The following is a 22,500-nucleotide window of genomic DNA, read 5'->3' on the forward strand; positions in this document are numbered from 1 at the left end:
GTCTGTCATCTGCTACCAGCTATTTTGTTTTCTGCTGCATGACTAGACCGATTAATGCAGAAAGTATACATGACTATTTGCTTCTTTTGTTTAGCAAATACAGTCCAACATCTGACTCTGCACTACATTTACTTATATACACTATACTGCCAAAAGTATTGGGACACCCCTCCAGATCATTGAGTTCAGGTGTTGTTTTTCAGGGGTTGGACTCGGCCCCTTAGTTCCAGTGAAAGGAACTCTTAATGCTTCAGCTTCATACCAAGACATTTTGGACAATTTCATGCTCTTTGTGGGAACAGTTTGGGGATGACCCCTTCCTGTTCCAACATGACTGCACACCAGTGACCAAAGCAAGGTCCATAAAGACATGGATGAGTGAGTTTGGTGTGGAGGAACTTGACTGCCCTTTGGTGTGGAGTCCTGACCTCAACCCCATAGAACACCTTTGGGATGAATTCAATAATTTTGAGGGGTGTCCCAAAACTTTTGGCAATATAGCGTATGAATACACTAGACAGTTATGTATACACAAATTCCTGACAAAAATAAATTATATTAAATAGCTTGAAATGACCAAGTGGTTCCAGACTATTAAGTTTCAGCTGTATGATTGGAAGTTAGTTATAGAACATACTAGGCATTATAGAGCAATAATTTGAGTCACTATCATGTTAATTCAAGATTCAAGAAGCTTTATTGTCATTTCAACCACATATATCTGATGCAGTACAGAGTGAAATGAAACCAGTTTATCCAGGACCTGGTGCTACAGAGACATACAACAACAAAGAGTTCAACACAAAAAAACACCACCACAGAGCTAGGACAGAAGTTTGTCTTAGCCACGTAAAGTGCACAGTGTGCAGCTAGGTGCAAACAGAGCTGTACAGATGCAAATTACATCTGTACTTCAGGGATGAGGATAAATTTGTTGATTTTTTCCCTGGTATAACCTTATTTACAATAAGAGAGTGCACCTATGTACAGATGGTTAGTGAAGGCCAGCCCACTGTTCCAGACAGGTCACAGGTCATGCATTCTGTCTATCCTATAGCATAGTATACACAGTGTTTAAGATCCCCAGCATTGTTGCTGTTCTAATACACTTATTCTTATAATAGCATTATAGCGAAATAGCATTAGATCTCTGATATTCTTGGTGTTAGTAGTTAGCAACTGAATAGTGAAGGACTGAAATGATATAGAGCCACAGTAAGTAATTGTACACACCTACAGGGTAAGTGTTCCTAATAAACTGGCAGCATTGTGTATTTTATTAAATTGTGTTGAAAGCCTTAGGCTGTGTGTATCGTGTATTTTCTAAACTGTGTTAAGCCTTGGCTTACTACTTTCAGCTTTGTTTCTGTTTTATCTTACAGAAGGTGAAGCACTCCCAGACCGATCAGCTCCCTCGCTCATAACCCTAAGATGGAGGGAACTAGACACAGTGGTGTGGCATCGGGCAGCCGGTCCACTGCATCATGGTTTCTGTAATGATTGCAAACTGTTTGCTGTTGCACAGTAAAGTATGGGGGTGCCAAATGGTGCCTGGACCCTTGTGAGAAATTTGGACCCATGTAAACAACTGGACTCCCCATAGAGGACTGCTGTAGTATAGAAAAAGCTTTTTAAAGGAATGTGGCATATAAAATACAGAGCAGGGTATAGAACATAGTGAGCTAAAAGGGCCATTTAAGGCATATTAATTTGCGAGCTCATTAACTCATAGGTCTGTGTTCAGAGCATGCACTAAATATGCCCAGGTTTGGTATTTTAAATATTTTAAAATATATCTTGTATTACAGAATGGCATATATGTAAGACATCATGCATCAACACTAAACGGCAGACAAATCACACCACTTATGCAGAACATTCATGAATATATTTACACTGTGTCTCAAATCGCATCCTATGACATCATACACTTTCATGTTCTTTAGTATATAGAATATCCTTTTAAATGTCTGTTCTTGACATGAAGCTGCAGGTGATTTGCATTTGGGATGTCAGGAGAAACACAAGATCATGTCAATAGCATATACAGAGTTAATAAAAACAGAGTCAGCCTGTGACACTTTCATTTAGCTGCAAATTTCCATTGTCTGTTATCTGCTACCAGCCCTTCCAGATGTGTGTTGTGCTACATGATAAGGCAGATTAATGTAAAATGCATGTCTTAATTTTCATTTAATTTTTTCAGAAATAATAGAATCCAAAATTGGACTAATTTGCACACTAATCAGTTATGCACTAATAGCGTACATGCGATTTGAGACACAATGCATACTTTGCACTTCAGCCTTCGTGCACCTTTATCATCTAGGAACCAAAGAATCTTGCTTGCTGAAATATTTGCCTATATAGAGTGTATTGTTACCAATTGATGCCTTTATGAAATTATCCAGCCACTGCTGAGTGATGCTTTATTGAGCAGCTAAAAGAACCAAAGAGTGAACATTATACTCACCAAGATGTTGTGCACTGTACTGATAATAAATGAAAAAAAAATGACACAGGACATTCATTTGTTTATTTCGTTTTAATAAATAAATACAAAAATAAATTAATCTCATTGAGACAGAGTCATTGTTTTAATAAGGGTCAATGGGACTCTAGACATAGCCAGATGTCATTCTACCCTGGTCGGTAAACTGGAGACCCGAGACAATGAGAATGGAAATGAAAACGTGAAGAGCAAGTGAAGAATGGTAATCATGATGTGTCCATCTATCTCCTTTTCTACAGGTGTAGTCAAAAGTTTAGAGCAGGCCTGTGGTCAGGAAGTGTCTGAGTAAGCGCAGTACAGGTGTGTGCTTTACAACCCTCTGTTATACTCAAACCACGATCGGTAAAGGAGTAGTGTGGCAAAAATACCTTAATGTACACAATTCGCCATCATCTAGTCCTTAGTTTTTCCACTGGCCTTAATCTTCTTTGAGAATAAATGCTCTAATCTTCATATAATTGCTTCTAATAAAATTTTTAGATTGGTTTTTAAATGAAGAAATGCATCAGATTTAACGTGGTGCTGTATTATTATCCACACACAGTAACTACCAGCTTTCCATACAACATTATGCTCTTAAGCTTCAGGAGGCAGCATCTAGGGGATGGAGTGAGCCCAAGCTGTAGCAACAGATAAAGCTGATTCTGCTTGTCCAAAATGTTTATGACGTTTATGGATTGCAGTGATCACACTGTGTCCTTCAACACATCAATAAGTCTGAAAAACTGAGGAAAAATATTCACATAGAGAATTTTGGATGAGTCCATTATTTCTTAGCTGCATTAGTTTCATAGATCCAGTGCAAAACTATGAAAGCAAATGTTCAGATATGACACATTGTGTGCATTCGATTATTTTTTTTACCTAACCATTCCTTTAGATGTTATGATTCTTTACACTTTCTAGACTGAAGATCAACATGAAAGCAATAATGATTAATTTTACAGGCAAACTTCAAACCTCTTTTTTTTGTGAGGCATTAATTAATGCATTGACCTTCAATAAAACATTCAGAAACTCTTTCGCTCATTCACTAAAACACTTCGTGGATAAAGGCCGTAGTCACACAGAAAATCACTGAGAATATTCAGACAAAGATGTCTATTATATTGCCTGAATACTTTTCTTATCTATGGTGCATCTTGATTACAGAACATAGAAGATCGGTCGATGGATTAAATGGACTTTAGTAGGTTTTTAGTGCTGTGTATACACATTTGCGATACGCTGCACTGCAATCATGTAGCATTAGCTCAGATCTTTCTGTGTAGGCTGACGTTTAGCCATGCTTATCTGTCGTTTATCGGAGAGTTTGTCGATCTATGTTTTGACAGGTTGATGAAACAGTACCATATATTCAGGACTATAAGTCACACACACACCCTTACTTTTTGTCTTCTTAGAGAAAAAGTCTATGTATGTCACTAAAATAAAGAGTTATATTTATCAGAGCTGCTGGAAATTACAAGTGATGAAATAATCATCGAGCTGTAATGATTATATTTTTCGTATTTGAACCAGGTATTTAGCATTCTACTATTTGTTAAGACCATGGTACGCATGTCTGCTGCTACCAATGTGCGATACGGACAGCGGAAAACAAACTGAGGTCAGGAACTGGTATGAATTTAGACTGAACTGCCACCCAATACCCAATCTACACATTCCTATAATTAAATATACACCATCCTTATTAAACAACTTCTAACATAATTACACACACATGTACCTTAAAGTGTAAACAGAAAGTTCCGCTTTTGTTTTCGGAAAGTAAGATAATAATCCCGTGGTGTGGCTTCTTTTGTATAAGGACAGAATATGTGTCTTTATAGACCAAAAAATATGGCTGTTTCAGAAAGCTGCTTTGGTTCGAGTCAAATAATTTTTTGTTCTTTCATACTGCAGAAGAACTGAATCATCCACAGAGACCTTAGTGAGAGTAGCCGAGGAAGGATAATCACTATTCTATAAGAAGTGACCGAGTCTTCTCCATGTGACGGGTGTAAGGTCCTGGCTGATTCAGCTTTACTCCGTAGCACTAACAGCAAACAGTTAAACACTTCTGCATTAGGAGAACATTTGCTCTACACTTAGCTTGTTACTAGTGACAAATTTTCTTTTCTAAATGTTTTTCTACGACCTCACGATTTTTTTTAATAGGATGCTACTTGTCCTCTCTTTGCTGTTGGATTCCTAGAGCTAGTTTGGCATTTTGGTATGTCAGGTGAAACACAATATCATGTCAATAGCATATATATATAGATAATAGCACACATGCTGAAAAGAATATATACACACTGTACATGTCCAGATGTGTCCAAAAGCTTATACTGACAGACTGCTTGTTCAACAGTCAACATGCACCCCGAGGCAGTCTCACTCTCTAATGATGGTCCTCTTAAATAAAAATGAAATCAAAAGTGAAGTGATGAATGATATGCAGTCACCATGTTTCCACCATTCCCCCTAGTAAGACTCTGATATGGGAACATTTTCCAGAAGAACCATGTACACATTTGTAACAAAAAATTGATCAAATAAAAAACAAAGCTTCAGGAAGACCAGTCTTCTCTTGTCGGCTTTCAAAATAACCTCAGTCCTTCTCAGTTCTTGTATCACAGATACGTTCTACATCTTTCCCTGGTCGGACCAGCCAGCGTGATACTAATACTACTTTGATCAGTGCTAATGTAGCATGCTCGTGTATATGTGGTCGAACGCTTTGCATGTCTTTCATGCCTCCTGAAACCCAACACACACTCAGCATTGTGGAACGGGGGCACGTTTGTCGTGCCTGTGAGTGAGTGTATGCTTACTGGAATTTGTGGAGGTGATCGTGATGCCACGAGGCTTTGAGAAAATCCAGCTCCGTACCAGACTCGACAAAGCTATACAAATTCTGGTTCAGTTATCAGTCCTGTTTAAACAATAGTACATACAATGGAATCACTAGTAGCTCCCAGTTAGCAGTATTTTCGTTCCGTGTGCATGTTTCTACATGAGGTCATCCGATTTACATCTGAACTTGAACTTGGTGAATGATCCAGTGACACATTTAAAGAAACTAGCTGTTCAGTACTCTGTGATTTAAAGGTGTTTCCATGCAATGCAATGCAAGTTGTCCAGAACACATTAGTGTGGACAACTGTAAAGTCCATGTTAGCCCATAAAAAAACAATAATATATGGGAAAATGTGTTGTAATTATAGCGTCTAGATAGCTGCATATTCCAGTATGCTGTCAAACAAAATGCTGTATAGAGGAAATGTAAATCAACATCCAGTCGTGGTAAGACATTTCCTGTGTACTTGAATATAAGATGTTTTATCCAGTTGATTTAACGGTTAGACAAGTAACTCAGGTTAGCTGGTGCATTTAAAATGATGTGAACACAATGAATATGATTCTATGGGCAGGAAGGACTCTGGTAAATTACGTGGCACTGGAGCAGTGCTCACTCAGATATGATTGCAATGTTTTCTCTTTCGGAATCGGATCAGATTTAATTTTCATACTGGAGCTTTTGCTCAAACCGCTGCTCGAACGTTTGCCCTATGCGTGCCGCTTGATGCTTCACATGTCTTTAGGTAAAGCTCTGCTCTAAGGAAGCTGCTACAGTGAAAAACAACAAGCGACTGTTTTATTCACAGGGCTCCTACACTCTCAAGACGTACGCTAGTTCTAATAAAAGGTCACTGAGATCGCACAAATCGCAAGTAGATACAGGTTAGATGTCTATATACACAGCAGCGCTAAGACGTTAGTCGCCACACAGGAAAGCAGCAGGGAATGCTAGGTAAAGGGCATGGAAGGCTATGGGTTTACAGTGAATAGATGTGGTTCTGTGTGTGTGTGTGTGTGTGTGTGTGTGTGTATGTGTGTGTGTGTGTGTGTGTGTGGCCAAAGCACCTCCAAGATCACAGTAAAAGACAAGGACATGTGCTGTGTCTTTTAAAACCCCATTACTGGTAAAGAGGGAAGAAAAGCAGGAACTCTATTGACAAGCTTTGTGGAATGGCCAGAAAGATCTGGACAGCTTCAGACGTCTCCCCTATAGCACATGGCAACAGTTATACTGAGCAAAGGGAAGCAGTTTCTCTTTGGATGTAGGCTGGATGTTGAACGACAGAGCTTTCTCACAGAGAGGAAACTGCAGCAGACGCTCTCGTAGATTCACGTTCTTGTTCTTGCTGGAGTCTGTGCCGGCATCCCTGGATCCCCGCTGATCCTGCTGAGGTTTGCCGTACGTCTCCTCCGTCCTCTCGGTTTCTCCGGGCACCTTCCGGGTTTCGACCCCGTCTGGTCTCAGGTCCACGCAATGATTTTTAGGTAGGAATCGTGGAGATACGCAGGGAGCTGAAACGACACTGGTGTCCAGCAGCCTCGGCTTGGACGGGGTGTTGTTGTTGTCTTCTAGTGTATCATTGGAGAGTTCGCTCTGGCCCCAGCAACATTGCACAGGATCAAGCCTTAGTGGTGCTGAAAATCTGTCTAGCTTCTGAAGACTCTGATTCTTATCACCATCATCTTCAGCTTTGTCTGTGGCACTTCCTGTTTTATGGGGTTCTTCAACTTGGTTTTTATCCTCAATCTGTGCTGCTGGTAAAGGTCCATCTTTCTTCTGATGGTCCTTCTTTGTCTCGTCTTCAGCCCTATCTGAAGCTTTTAGTGCGTTGCTTGGGTCTTCAGTCTGAGGCTTCTCTGTCCTGGCCACAGGTAAACATCTCTCTATCTTCTGAAGTTCTTTCTGTTCTTCAATTTTTGCTCTATCTAAATATTTCATTGCTTTTCCTAGTGCCTCAGTGTCAGCCTCAGTGTGCGCTACTGATGGTGGTTCAGCCAGATTCAAAAGACTATGGTCCTGTTCTTTATGTTTAGCTGTGTCTGATTCTTCGGGTTGATTCTTCTCCTCAGTCCTGCCACTTATTGGAGGCTCGACTAGCTGCTCATGGTCTTTCTGTCTCTCATTTACAGCTGTGTCAGGGGATTTTCCTTGTTTCCTGGTTTCCTCAGTGTGGTCCTTCTCAACCTGGGCTGCTGGTGGAGGTCCATTGGTCTTCTGAAGGCTTTGGTCCATCTGTTGCTTATCTTCAAACATATCTGAGTGCTTCTCTATCAGGGATGTTGTCTCCTCATTTTTTGTTGTTGTTTTGCTGGTGACATCCTCTTGACACACCTCTGTGACTGTTTTTCCCTCTCCTTTAAGCTCCTTGTCCTCTGCTAAGACTTCACAAAGTCCCTTGCTCTTTTCCTGTTCTCTCCCCCCTAGCTTCTCTGAGACACTTGGCGCTTTCGATAGTGCACAATGTTTGGGAGAAGTTTCCAGATGAGGCGCTGCTGGTGGCACCAAGATGACTTTGCTACACTGTACAACAGGTTGATCTTCCTCTTCTTCTTCCTCCTCCTCTTCTTCCTCACAAATTTGATGCAAAGCTCTAAGACTTTTGACCACTGGAGGTGGGTCTGGAGGTACAGAGCGGAAACTGAGACCTAGGCAAGAACTGGGACTGCCAAAGTCACTAAAGGATGTGTCCTGACGGCTGGGTTTGGGAGCCAGCAGGTCTCCAGACTCACACACTCCCCGTCGGGAGAAACCCGGAGACACGGAACCCAGTTGGGTGACAGGAGCCAAAGAAGTGTCTCTGAGAGCATCAGCCTGAGGACTCCGGCCTTCCACCAGATCTAGAGGCTCAGAAAAGGGCCTTCTGTTGAAGAAATAACATACAGATTTAATATGGCTGCACATCACATCCCTCAAAAATAGGAACTGATGAATAATTTTGCTTATGCAGGACTGTAAAAGGATTTCTTTATCCAACAAGTGATCACACTTCAGATGAGATGTTAGAATAAGGAGTAACTGTTATACAGGGTATATAGTAATCTAAGACTCTGGAGACAATGTAAGTTATTATAAACACAGGCTTTAAATCACATCTTTTTCTCCACTTACTTCTGAGAAGAAGAGTGTACATGGCCTTGAGGAAGCATTAATGAACTATTTTTCTAAAACTGACTAACTAATCCTGTCAAATATCCTAATCTTATCTCTTCAGGTAAGGGCCACTTCTTCGCCATTTATTCAAATCTTTGAAGCAGACGTAAATGAGCATGTGCTCTTGGATTATGTTGTGATTATACAATATAATACAATATTATACAACATATTGTCCTTCACAATTCTCATTGCATAAGCTTGCAGTGTGCAACTCGATGAGCTCTAATGATCCATTTCTTGAATGAAGTTCTATGAGGATTCTATCCAGTCTAAGAATTTCTCTGTGTGTGATTTTAACCATGCTGTCCCGCCTCATGTTTGTATGATGGTATCTGTGACTGTGACTCACTGTGTCTGTCTTTGCTCTGGATTGAGACCATTCAACTCCTGTTTGTCCCGTAGGATGCGTTCCCCAAGCAGGTAATACGTGGCTGTGATGTGATTATAACGGTCAGCCTCCAAGGCTCTAACACACACACACACACACACACACACACAAATTATTAATCACACATGAATCAGGAGGTTTGAGAATTAAAATTCGAAGAGATTTTTTCTAAAACATACCCTTAGAGACTCACAGGGATTGCTTGCAAACCAACTGAATAAATGTAGAGATTAGTCATGAATAAATTGTTTTTAACGTTTGGTCCTTAAACTTAATTTTACTTTTACTTAATTTTACATTTAGTTTAGCTATCCTGACCCCGGGTTAAAACATAAAGGTTTGATATAAATAAAATGTAATGGTCTGATATAAAACTGAAGTAAAATATATCATCATTTTACAGTGCCTATTAGAACTAGACCTTTTCCAATTAGACCTAAAATCTATCCAATGAAAAAGTAAAACATTGTTTAATTCACTCATATTCTTGCTCATTTTAGAAGGACCATAGAAATCAAGGCCATAAATCATAGAGTCTCAATTTAAAATCCTTTAGTATACAAGATGCTTCTAATACAGTGCAACCTTGTCATATGAATGCAATCCTTACGAATTTTTCGCCTTAAGAAGCATTTTTGCTGTTGAATGAATGAACCGAACTGAACACCAGCTAGCATCAGTGGAAAGCCAAGTGAAGCGAGTTTACAAATTCTACGAATTTTTTTTTTAGCCCAAGCTTGGTGGCACGACTTCCTGTGAGGAGCCTTGACATGGAATGTTTGGCTTGGGTCAGTTCTTTGTAAGCAGCCATACAGTTTACATATGCTTCATATTGGTCATACTGGTCATATTTTTGGGAGCTGGAACGGATTATCTGTATTCACATTATTTCTGATGGGAAAATTTGTTTCACAACACAAATCTTCACCTTAAGAACTCGCCTCCAGAACCAATTACATTCTTATGCAGAGGTTCCACTGTACAAATATTTACTATAGAGTGCATTAGTCTTAGTATGTAGGCAGGATATAGCATTATGTTACTACATAACTGACTCTACTCACTCCTGTATGGTGTCTCTGTCAGCGATGTTTCCGGAGCTCATGGCCTGCAGGATGAGCTCATGCTCCTGAGGAGAGAGACTGCAGTGAGGGGAGACGGGTGACGGAGACGCATCCACCCCCTGCAGCCAGGGGTGAGACTCGATCTCTAGCAGAGGGGCTCGTTTTGACGGCTCTCGCTGCAGCATCCGTGAGATCAGTCTAGAAGAGGCAGAAGGAAGGAGGTATAAATAGAGCCTTGGAGTAATTTAGATGTTTATTATGAGGTTGTTGTTGTGAATGTTTTCATTGTTATCATTTTATTATAGCAGTGACGTGGCTGACAGCTGCTTTAGTAACAGTGCATTAGTCTGGGATTGATAAGTATTAGAAGGTTGGTCTGAGAAATGAAAAAGACAGCAAGAGAAAGAGAGAGAGAGAGGAGAAAGGAGGAAAAAAGAATTAGAAAGAAAGAGAGAGTGATGGCAGAAAAGAGAATGAGTGAGAGAAAAAAGAGGAATACAAGTGGAAGATTTAAAAAAAAAAGGAGACAAGAAAATATGTTATGGCTTCTTACTAAAGAGGAACAAAGTAAAAAACATCAACATAAACAAGCTTGATAATCTCTCTCTCTCTGTGTCTTTCTCTCTGTCTTTTTCTCTTGGTCTCTCTCTCTCTCTGTTTCTTTCTGTCTGTCTCCTTCTCTCTCTCTCTCTCTCTCTCTGTCTCTCTCTCTCTCTCTGTTTCTTTCTGTCTGTCTCCTTCTCTCTCTCTCTCTGTTTCTCTCTCTCTGTCTCTCTCTCTCTCTCTCTGTCTCTCTCTCTCTCTGTTTCTCTCTCTCTCTCTGTTTCTCTCTCTTTGTTTCTCTCTCTCTCTCTGTTTCTCTCTCTCTCTCTGTCTCTCTCTCTCTCTCTCTCTCTCTCTCTGTCTCTCTCTGTTTCTCTCTCTCTGTTTCTCTCTCTCTCTCTGTTTCTCTCTCTCTGTTTCTCTCTCTCTCTCTGTTTCTCTCTCTCTGTCTCTCTCTCTCTCTCTGTCTCTCTGTTTCTCTCTCTCTGTTTCTCTCTCTCTCTCTCTGTGACTCTTCCTTCCATCTACTTTTCATTTCATTTCGTCTCTCAGTCTGACTCACTTTTCACACTTTTCCCTTTCACTAGTCTGATAAATATTCATGGTCTTGTTGACAGATATTTGCATATTCACATCTGGCTGTGAAAGTGAGCGAATGAAACAAAGTGGTTATCTCACATCTCATTAATATTCATGAGCACCTGCAGAGTGTGGTGATAGAATTGGAGGGAACATCAAAGATGAGTTCTGACCATGCAAAGGTGTGTGTGTGTGTGTGTGTGTGTGTGTGTGTGTGTGTGTGCGTGTGTGTGTGTGTGTGTGTGCGTGCACAGAATCATTTGTCTTATTACACTACTGACAGAAGCATAACGCAAACAGCATGGCCACTAGAGGGAGCCATACCACAGAGCGCGCGCGTGTGTGTGTGTGTGTGTGTAATGCTGTGTTACCACTAGCTTTACTTAATCTCTTATATTATGTCACTATTACCTAGCTAGCTATATACATTTAGCTAAGATACTCCAAAAACAGCTCCTAGTTGTAACTTTTGAAAGAAATAATGCAAACTTAAATGTTTAAACTCTATTAATTAAGTCCTTGGTCTCTGGTCCAGGCATATAATAGCAGCCTGATACTAAGTGACTTGGACTTAGTGAACAATGTTTGACTGCTCTTGACATTCTCACACTGTTACCTGTGATCTATTTCACTAGAAAACATTCTAATGATGCCTTTACTTTACACAAAAGCAACATAAAATGTGTAACATACTTGAGCTGAAAGCAAATAGAGCGTTAAGAGAGAAAAAAAACAGAAAAACGAAGAGACACAGTGAGGCAGAAAGACTTGAGCTCCCTGAGGAGAACTTACACGAGAAATATTTTCCCATTAAAGGACTTTTTGATTGGGGTGGGGGGGTGGATCATGTGACTTAGTCACTATGTTTGGCTGTGCAGTTCATCCAAAATGTCACACAACCATTCACAGCCTCAAGCCCAGATTTCTGCGGTACAATAAGATGATTCAGATCCATTCTATACTTGGAGAGCCATGTTTCAGGGGGTTCTCTCCACAAGCATCCCTGCCATAATCACTCCAACAGCACCTCATACAAGCCCTTACACTGAGTTCATGGCTTTGACGATCTGAGCCGAAGATGATGTGGATGTAAATAAGAATTACCTTTTTTTTTGGTATGAGACTATTATAACTGATCTAAAGGAATATTTTAGTTAAGGACATTAGCCAAGAGATACAAGGGAAGCATATTGCCTCTGTTTGAGCATTATGCATTTTAAAAATTTACAAAATAATTATCAGATTCCTTTTTAGCTCCATTCCCACCATCAGGCTTGAGCTTGATGCTGGTGCAGAATGCCACCGAACTATGTGATGAGAAAGAGACTGATTCATTAGCACTATTATGCCTGTGAACCTGTGTGATGTTCTTTGTTCATGTTTTTAAATATCACCGTCTCATACAGTGTCAGGAAGCACAGAAATAAGTCTGACACTTCATACTGCAGGAACTCCACACAGATTAAGAGAGCCAGTGATCGTTCAGGTATGCAGATTGCACAATGCTAATATGCAGAAACAAAACATAACTTGTCTGACTTCGGAATATTAAGAACGAAATTCATTTTTTGGACAGATTTTTCCTTTAAGGCACTGCTATAAATCAAATTAATCAAACAAACTCTGGTAAAGCTCAGTATATGTGTTCATGTGGAACTGGTTAATGTGGTACTTCATTCATCTCCTGTGCTTTTGAATAACTCAAGTGAGAAAATACCGTTTAAAAGCCCTAAAGCTGAAAGGAGGATCTGCCCTGACCTGCCAGCATCCTGATTCAAACCATATCATCTCTTGGCCCATGACTCAGAATTCCAAGAAGATCTGGAACATTTTTTTCTGGAACAAGTTTTGTGCTTCCAATAACCTTTGCTTCTGTTTGACTAATGCTTCATGATTGGCTGGTGGATGTAAAGAGAAGGAGTACAGCATGCTCAGATTGATTCTGTCCTGCTGAAGGCTGATAAGTGAGTGTAAATTTTAGTGTGAGGGTGAGAGGAACACACCATGTTCAGACCTGCTGCTCACCATTACAGACCTGTTAGTTTCAGTTAACTGCAGGCATTTCACACTGAAACTCCAGGGATCGATCCTGAACGTTATTGTGAACAGAATACGAAAGACATTCTACAGTATTATATTGTATATAATACAATTATTACAGTTATTATATATAACTGTGGAGTACAGAGCTGTTTCATGAACATCGAGGCCCAGTGCTAGTGCAGCTTCTTTTCCATTTCTCAAAAATATTTGGAGCTCCATAGTGACACATTCGGGTGATGCTATCATCACAAGATGGTGATTTCGAATCTGACCCATGACCGGGAGCTTAGGGAGCAAACTGGCTGTGCTCTCTGTGTAGGATGGATGGCATTCTCTCTCTCCCACAGTGGCACACACCAACCATGTGCATCAGTCAGCTCATGTATGTGGAGGAGTACAGATAGCGTTAGCGTTTCCTCCGAATGTGTTACGCTGCCCTGTGATGCAGCAGGAGCAGATGTTTGAACATGGTTGGTGCATGTTTCTCAGGGAAAGCATCTGTTAGCTGACCAGTTAGTAGCTGTCACATGACAGGGTAGAGAGGGTTAGGGGTGGCATCTGGCAAAGCTCTCTCAGTGCAGTCCCTCTGTAAACCACACCCTCACCTAGCTATACTGATCAGCAGCTATATTGATCCTCCATTTATTTTGTCTGTAAAATTAACAATTTCTGTGAAGCGATTTCCCCACAAAAATTGATAGACAGACAGACAGACAGACAGACAGACAGACAGATAGACAGACAGACAGATAGATAGATAGATAGATAGATAGATAGATAGATAGATAGATAGATAGATAGATAGATAGATAGATAGATAGATAGATAGATAGATAGATAGATGTGTACATGTCTGTAAGTATAACTAAACAAGTGGCAAATGTGTGTGTGTCTGTGTGTGTATTATTTTGTGAAATAAGTCTAATTAGTTGACAAAGTTCATTTAAGGAATCTGACCTAAAAAAAAGAACTTTTATTAAAAGGAGTTTTAATAGATTTATATTGAAGTGTATTTATAGGAGCAAGATCTTTGAAGAAACAAAAATCCTTTCATTCTGTCACATATCTTTAAAAAGTCTGTGGGCGATTACCGCAGGAGTAATGCTGTTGGGTGAGTGTGCTGTGTGTGTGTGTGTGCTGTGTGTGTGTGTGTGTGTGTGTGGTATGTGCACTGGGTTGGATGTGGTTGGATAGTTGTATCGGATGCGGATGGTGATTTGTTTGCGCGTTGCCGTTATGCACTGTGGAAGTGAATTTTCATTAGAATTTGCATTTTGTATTTGAATTAGGCAAATGTGTTGTGTGAGTGAGCAGGTGTGAGCGGCGTTCTCACTCTTTACACTCCACAGACACGTGATCTGGGACGGTGTACCGGCAGTCCATGATCATAATCAAAGTCTCACTGTCATTGGCCTCCTGGAACGGCGGGCGTCCACACACCAGCATGTAGAGAATCACACCCAGAGACCAAATATCTGAAAAACACAAACACAACATGATTAGATGTAGACAACATGATGTACATGTTCCTACGGGTGGTCATAATGTTATGCCTGATCAGTGTATGTTATGATAGAAATATCACACTATTACATTATAAAATCAGTCTAAGGTCAATTACGGTACATATAAATGGGACTGCTGCTCTGTGCATCATTTATGAGGAGTAAGCTGGGACAGGGGAAGCGACCCAGCTGTGAGCTTACATAACACACACACACACACACACACACACACACACACTCATACCTGTACACAAGAACACTAGCAAATAACCACAACAGCACGTTCACATAAATGTCTAGTAAAACCATGTGTCCTCTGAGCTAGACAGAGTGATAGAGAAATGAGAGAGTGCTGCTTACAGAGGAGAGAACCACGAAGAGAGAGCACACATTGACCAGTGCTTGCAATACCGGCCGATGCAGAGCTAAAAATGGACGCATAATATATTGAAATACTTTCACTGAGGCAAAAGAGATGAGAAGCGATGAGAAGAGATCAGGACACCTGTAACTTTGACTGTAGTCACTAGATGCTAAGCGGATTAGCTCCATATAGTGGACAGTGTGGTCAGATTATGCAGTGAGGAGGAGAAGAAAGGGAACAATGGCTGTATGACAGAAGTAATTCAGGCAAATACTGCGGTGTGTCGCTACAAAGAACCTGACCCAATATCACAGATGTACAAAATGCTATCAAGGCAATTCTCTCCACTCCTAGCCAGTTGAATGGGAACTAAATGGAGGAAGGAACTAAATTCATCAGAGAACAGGTGAATAATGTAAAATCAGCCTGGAGGACTGGTCTGGGGGAATTACTGCAGTCAGCCAGACAGGTCTGATTTGAGAATGTTCTACATTATGAGTGCATCAAAACAGGAAAATCTCACTTCAGATGCCTGAGTCTCTGCTCCATGTAGCGAGCTTACAAATGACATGAATTATTGCCTGTCACGCTTGCTAGTTGTGAATGCAAGTTTAGTCACAGCTTCTGCTAGAGGACAAAAAATATGGGACATATGAGAGACATTCCTTCTCACATTCTCCACGCCCTTCCCTTTTCCTACAGCGGCTTGCTTTTGGGTGACCAGAGAATCTTTTAGAGACTTCCAAGATGGCAGACCACAATCAGCATGGCTGTGTGTATCAGAAAAATGTAACACATAAGTCTGTGTGTGTGTGTGTGTCTGCTAACCATTGTCCCACAGTGCCTTCTTCTAAGCTAACAATATCTCTGTTCTTCTCTACACTGAACATTCGGTTCCCACTGACACACACACACACACACACACACAGAGTTCTGTGTACAGGCATTATGTAACTTTTATTTAATGGGTCATTAAAGCTTTGTCTTACCATTGTTTACACATAACAGGGATGATCGTGAAGCCATACAGACGCACACACACACACACTTTTCTTTTAGTGATGAATTTTACCCTAGTGCTGCTGCTTTAAAATGACTGTTTCTGCTTCATGTTCACTAGATTACACTGTTACTAATAAAGTTATGTCAGAGAGCTATAGACATAAATAAATAGATAGATAGAGATATATTTAGATATCCTGTTTATCTTTCAGTGTCTCTCACTCTATCTTTTGTATCTCTCTCTCTCTCTCTCTCTCTCTCTCTCTCTCTTTCTCTCTCTCTCTCACCCACTCTCTCTCCATCTGCCTCTATTCCCTGTATGGCTCTCTCTTTGTTTATAAAATATTGCAGCTGATGTCATTTGCCTTCTAAAGAAATAATCACTCTGCCTTTCAGAGAAAATACTCTAGATATTACAAACTAGTGTGTGTGTGTTTGTGTGTGTGTTTGTGTGTGTGTTTGTGTGTGTGTGTTTGTGTGTGTGTGTGTGTTTATGTGTGTGTGTGTGTGTTTATGTGTGTGTGTGTGTGTCTTTGTGTGTGTGACTCTGTCAGTGTGACTGAACTGCAGCAAGTGTATTAAGGAGGTCACTTGATCACCTTACTGTGTCGGCCTGGGGCCCTGACTGACCTGATGAATATTCACACACACACACACACACACACACGATACAGGTAGAGAGGAGAGTGACCTGCATGTTTTGGCTCCAAGAACAGAGCTCAGCTTTTCCACAACCTGACACTGTGTTTAAACAGAACACACTTTCCATGGTCCTGTCTCCATCTTTCAGAACTATACTCGTAAACAAAAGACAGGAACGGACAGGAAAAGATGAATAAACACAATGAAAAGACTTTGCAACCCTACAAACACACTGAACGGTAAATACATAGATTAACTAATCAAAATCTAAACAGACAATGTGGAAAGCAAGCAATGACAAGAGATAGAACCAGGAAGTGAAAACCAAACCATGTGATGATTAAAAACATGAGGTGATCACACTGTAAAGGAAACCATGGGAAGGTAAAAGAGCCTTAGATCTGTTAATACTAATAGTAATCTGAGATTAGCAACTTTATACATAAATTACATGTTTAAGGCATGAATCCAAAAGTGGTTTAGCTGTAGCTGTATGGGATTATTAATAATTCAATTCAATTCAATTCAATTCAATTCAATTCAATTCAATTCAATTCAATTCAATTCAATTTATTTGTATAGTGCCTTTTACAGTTAACATCCCTATTTCATCCCTAATGAGAAGCCTGAGGAGACGATGGTGAGGGAAAACTCCCTGAGATGATCTGAGGAAGAAACCTTGAGAGGAACCAGGCTCAGAAGGGAACCTCATCCTCATCTGGCTGACACTGGACACTAAATAATGTAAATGTAAATAAAATCCTTTCTACAACAACAACCAAGAACCCATGAGGAACTATTAGGTCAGTGTAGTTTCTGAGTTCATTAAAGACTAATTCCTTGCTGTTGTAAGCTGACAGATATAACGGCAGATCTGTGATGGTGTGAAAGACTTCTAAGGAGCAATGAACAATCTGTAAAGTCCAGCTGAGATGCTGAGATCTTGTGTGTCTGGGCCCAAAAGATCTGTGTTCTGAACAATATCAGTGAATTGAAACGAATGTTTGACCATTTTGCTTGGAATCAGCATTGGAATTAAATTGAATTGGCTTGATCTTTGAACAGAGATCAGGACAAGGTGAGATGATCCCTGCACTCACATCGCTTTGAAATCTGCTGTGCATGTGTGTGTGTGTGTGTGTGTGTGTGTGTGTGTGTGTGTGTGTGTGTGGGTGACTGCCTTTTGGAGGAGACTGACCCACTTTGTGTGGCTCTAATCCTGGCTCATGCGGTCGCTGTGACAATCGCAGTGAGCCGGAGAGATGATAAAAATATCACATTACTAACTGCAGAACACACACACACACACACACACACACACACACACACACACACACATACACACACCCCTATAGAAGCCATATGGAGCATATCAAAGCACTAACAAGCTCCAGTGAGAGAAGAAATTCTCACACATTAACACACGGCCCTGTGAGAACCTAATAGTCAGTTTGTTTCTGGAAGTTTATTTTATTCTTTTTATTTTGTTTTCTGTGATAAAGTTCTCTGCTTTTGTGATCAGTTATATAATCAAAATTGTGTTACAATTCTTTTAAAAAAAAACTTTATGGCTTAGATTCAATATTTATTTCCGGTGATGTGTTTGCACATAAAGGTGCGGTCAGTGATTATTAAATCCAAATAATCTCAATCTCAGAGCAGTAACTCAGGTGTCTGTGGTGCCCTGGATTCTGTATCTACCCTGGTGCTGCTGCTTCAAAACAACTATTTCTGCTTCCTATTCACTGTTACTAGTAAAGTTATATCACAGAGCAACATAGATAGATAGATAGATAGATAGATAGATAGATAGATAGATAGATAGATAGATAGATAGATAGATAGATAGATACGTAGACAAAAAATGGTATGGACCAACATTCAAGCATTCAGGACAAGAAGACTTATGGTCAGTCATATTTCCTGTCAATTCACTTCATGTTTTTCCTTCATTTAGCTAGTTTGCATCATTTGCTCTGTGTAGATGAAGTCAATTTGAAAGCCATTATAAATATATCTCAAATCTAATTCAACACACAGCAACTCATATGTCAAAGACAAAATGGAACACATTCCATCAATTGAGTGTATTTAAGGTCTTCACTGTCCACTCTGAGAATCTAAGAGGACTTAAAATGTATGTTAAGGATGTATGATGCCTCATACAGCTCCACCTTTTCACAGATGTGTCCATTCAAAGGGGAGAAATCTCTTCTGAACAAAAGATGAAGGATGTGAGGAGAGACATGAGAGTAGAGGGAGAGATGGATGAAGCCAGAGATGTGCGTGTGTATATATATATATATATAGATCCTCTCTATATAAAAATATAAAAGATATTTTCAAGTATATATATATATATATATATATATATATATATATATATATATATATATATATATTATATATATATATATATATATACTTGAAAATATCTTTTAGATGAAGAAATACACATACACCCAGTAGTACACTCCCAGAGGAGCCAAGTAGGCCAGAGAGTTACACAAGTTTATACATACACACACACACACACATACCCTCTCACCACGTAGTCTTTCTCTGAACAGAGTTAGCCCAGAGCTCCACACACACCAGACCCTCTGAGGGAGTAACACACTCTTCAGCCCGAATTATATCCACAGCCGATTGAGCCAGAGAGCCACATGTGCCCTCTCACACATGAACCCCAAGCCACACGTCCTCTCACACAAACATCAACATCAATGCTACTTTTATCATCTCCTAATCCTGCAAGTCCATTACCATTTATCTTCACATAATCTGATTTCACATCATTTGATTTAATGCTAATATTTTATGCTTCAACCGAATCAAATCAGTGTAGGGAAGAAACATTTGATCCACAATGAATCACATTCGTCTAAAAACATGGATGAATTTTAATAGATAGAATCATAAAAGGAATTTCTATGAGTGAAGGAACACACACACACACACACACACACACTGTAACTGCTGTGAAACTCACTGGACTTATACTGAGTCCCATATTCACCATCATCTTACTGTCTGTCTTTCTTTCTTTTTTTTTTTCTTTCTTTCTTTCTTTCTTTCTTTCTTTCTTTCTTTCTTTCTTTCTTTCTTTCTTTCTTTCTTTCTGTCTGTTTGTCTTTCTTTCTGTCTTTCTTTCTTCTCTTATGTGGGAGGAGCTAAAAGTTGGACTCAAGAGCAACAGAGCCAGCTTCAGTTTTTCAACACCATGCACTCTTATGTACAGACATAGCCATGCACACACACTCACCCACAGCAGGGGCATCATACTCTTCTCCCAGCAGTATCTCCGGAGCAGAATATGCCAGTGAGCCACAGCTGGTGACGAGCATGGTTCCGGGCTGGAAGTGGTTGCTGAAGCCGAAGTCAGTGAGTTTGACCGTCCCTTGCTGGCGGAAGAACACGACGTTCTCGGGCTTCAGGTCTCGGTGCACTACATGCAGGCGATGGCAGTACGCAATGGCGCGCACAATCTGAGCGAAGTGCACTTTGGCGGTGCGCTCGGCGACTCCGCCTTCATGTCGCAGGATGTAGTCGTACAGGTCACCGCCGTCACCCAGCTCCAGGATGAGGTAGAGTTTGGTGTGCGTGTCGATCACCTCGTAGAGACGCACCACGTTGGGGTGCTGTACCAGCTTCATGCAGCATACTTCCTGCAGCAGGTGACCCATGGCCAGGCCGTCCAGCTTGGTCTTGTCAATGATTTTCACAGCCACCAGCTGCCCAGTGAAAACGTGACGCGCGAGCTTTACGACAGCGAAGTGGCCTTTCCCTAGCGTGCGATCCAGCTCGTACAGGCCGGCGATTTTGCCCTCGGAGCCGCTCTTTGTGGCGGCCATCTTGAATCGGAGGTGCGGGGCAGTGTGCAGTTACAGGGCAGTCGAAGTGAACGCAGTTTTAGTGAGACATCACCTAGAGGAAGATCATACAGAGTGATAAATAAAACAATCCACAAGATAAACACAGCACTTATTATTACTAATTCAGGAGTTATTACAAATATAGCCAATGTCCTGAATCAACAAAAGGTATCCGGTATTTAAAGCCAGTGTATAAAAGCAGCATTAAAGCATTGTATCCAAACAAAGAAATGAAAAGAAAGGCTCATGATAATGGCACCTGATCCAGTTTGTAATTGCCTGCTCAAATGTAATAAGAACCACTGAGGTATTTGGCTAATATTACTGAGAAACATTAGCGAAGAAATCTCCTCTGGCACTCTGCTCTTCTTTCTCACTCTTCTCCAACACTATATTTGGACAGTCCAGTTGATAGATCTTAATGTTTAGGAGATGATCTATAGGCCAGACATGTCCTTCGTCCAATCGATTTCAAATTCCGTTAAGGTGAACTCTACAGATACCTTTCAGGATATTACTATTCATCTGATGTATGGTTGGGAGTATGTAGATGATACTCTGGACAAATAAAGTGTTACCTGTTTCCAAGCTCAATAACATCAAGTCACATTTTATTATGTTTAACATATCTGACTGTGTGTGTGTGTGTGTGTGTGTGTGTGTATATGTGTGGACACCCTGTAGAGTCCTATATTCTACACCAGGGTTCCCCAACTTTTTTTGTACCATGGCCTGGTTTGATACCGGACAGTTTTTCTGTGGGCCGGGGGGGTGGGGGTGGGTCTGATTGAAAGGGGGAGCTCTCTACAGACATTTGTTTTTGGGTCACTTACTGATGTATGGAAAAACCCGTGACTGCGTCAAATGTGGGAGTGAGGTGCGGGTGGAAGTAGCAATTACATATCATCAGTTATATATATATAAAATTATAAGTTTATTGTTTCTTTGTGGCCCGGTACCAAATGATCCACAGCCCGGTACCGGTCCGGCCCTGGTGGTCGGGGACCCTTGTTCCACACTATAGTCTTATTCTGTCTTTCTTTCTTTCTTTCTTTCTTTCTTTCTTTCTTTCTTTATGAATGTATCAGTGAGAAATGTTTTATTTCTATTTAATTTTCTAGAAATCCTCTATAATCTGAATATTGATTACTTAAGTACTTGGAAGATGTATTTGTTTTCCAGGTGATACTAGCACTCTTCTTTTATCTGCAAGCCTTACCGTCCAAGTGCACTTGCCTTTTAGCACGCATTCATAGTTTCATTATGAGTGTTATTAATGTTAATAGCAGCAAGTAGTCCTTAAATACATCAAGTGTACTTTTAGTGTTAGTAGGTCACTACCTACAATGTTCGACAAAGCAGACAGGGATCGGTTCATTTACAATGTTGACTCTCTGAGTTACACCTTTAAATTAGAAGCAAAAATATTTTGAGAGGTTTATAATGAGCAGTTTGTTTGTTCCTGTGCAGACTTTTTCCCGTGACGTCCGATGCACTGAGCTGTCCTTTCTATTCTATTCATGTTAATATTTGACTGGAGATGTTAATACGGGGATGCGATAGCTTAGTGGTTAAGATGTTGGGCCCCTGATCAGAAGGTTGTGAGTTTGAATCCCAGGTCCACTGAGCTGCAACTGGCCCCTGAGTAAGGCCCTTAACCCTCAACTGCTCAGTTCTATAAAGATGAGTAAGTTGCTCAGGATAAGGGCGTCTACCAAATGCCAGAAATGTAAATATCTCTCTTCTAAGTGCTGAAATATGTAGTGGAGGAACCTAGCGTGACATTTGAGACACAGCTGTCTTTTACAAAGCAGTTTAAAAATAAAACTGTCTTTATTTACTGCCTGTTTTCTATTCTGCCTTTTGTCCGAGGTTTAGCGGTGCCTTTTGACTTGCATTGTACAGTTTATCAATGTGTTTAAATGTCAAATGAATCTTTATGTTGTGTTGGTCACTGAGCAACGTTTTGTCCTCCTGTCTGTCTG

At 40.4% G+C, this 22,500-nt stretch overlaps 2 protein-coding genes across 2 annotated transcripts in view; one reads left to right on the forward strand and one right to left on the reverse strand.

Moving 5' to 3' along the window:
• The window catches only part of ano10b (anoctamin 10b), a 17,824-nt gene extending 15,251 nt beyond the window's left edge, over nucleotides 1-2,573 (forward strand). Inside the window, exon 15 of the mRNA XM_058396841.1 lies at nucleotides 1,383-2,573. Within this exon, the coding sequence (XP_058252824.1) occupies nucleotides 1,383-1,424 (42 nt within the window). The 3' untranslated portion in view covers nucleotides 1,425-2,573. The remainder of the gene's footprint in view (nucleotides 1-1,382) is intronic.
• A 2,842-nt stretch (nucleotides 2,574-5,415) lies between these two features.
• The window catches only part of snrkb (SNF related kinase b), a 26,033-nt gene continuing 8,948 nt past the window's right edge, over nucleotides 5,416-22,500 (reverse strand). Inside the window, exons 2-6 of the mRNA XM_058396840.1 lie at nucleotides 19,906-20,567; nucleotides 14,461-14,602; nucleotides 9,963-10,160; nucleotides 8,860-8,976; nucleotides 5,416-8,217 (exon numbers count right to left, since the gene is read on the reverse strand). Of these exons, the coding sequence (XP_058252823.1) occupies nucleotides 6,564-8,217; nucleotides 8,860-8,976; nucleotides 9,963-10,160; nucleotides 14,461-14,602; nucleotides 19,906-20,494 (2,700 nt within the window). The 5' untranslated portion in view covers nucleotides 20,495-20,567 and the 3' untranslated portion in view covers nucleotides 5,416-6,563. The remainder of the gene's footprint in view (nucleotides 8,218-8,859; nucleotides 8,977-9,962; nucleotides 10,161-14,460; nucleotides 14,603-19,905; nucleotides 20,568-22,500) is intronic.

The sequence above is a fragment of the Hemibagrus wyckioides genome, linkage group LG08 (assembly GCF_019097595.1).
Source record: "Hemibagrus wyckioides isolate EC202008001 linkage group LG08, SWU_Hwy_1.0, whole genome shotgun sequence".
NCBI classification, from domain to species: domain Eukaryota; kingdom Metazoa; phylum Chordata; class Actinopteri; order Siluriformes; family Bagridae; genus Hemibagrus; species Hemibagrus wyckioides.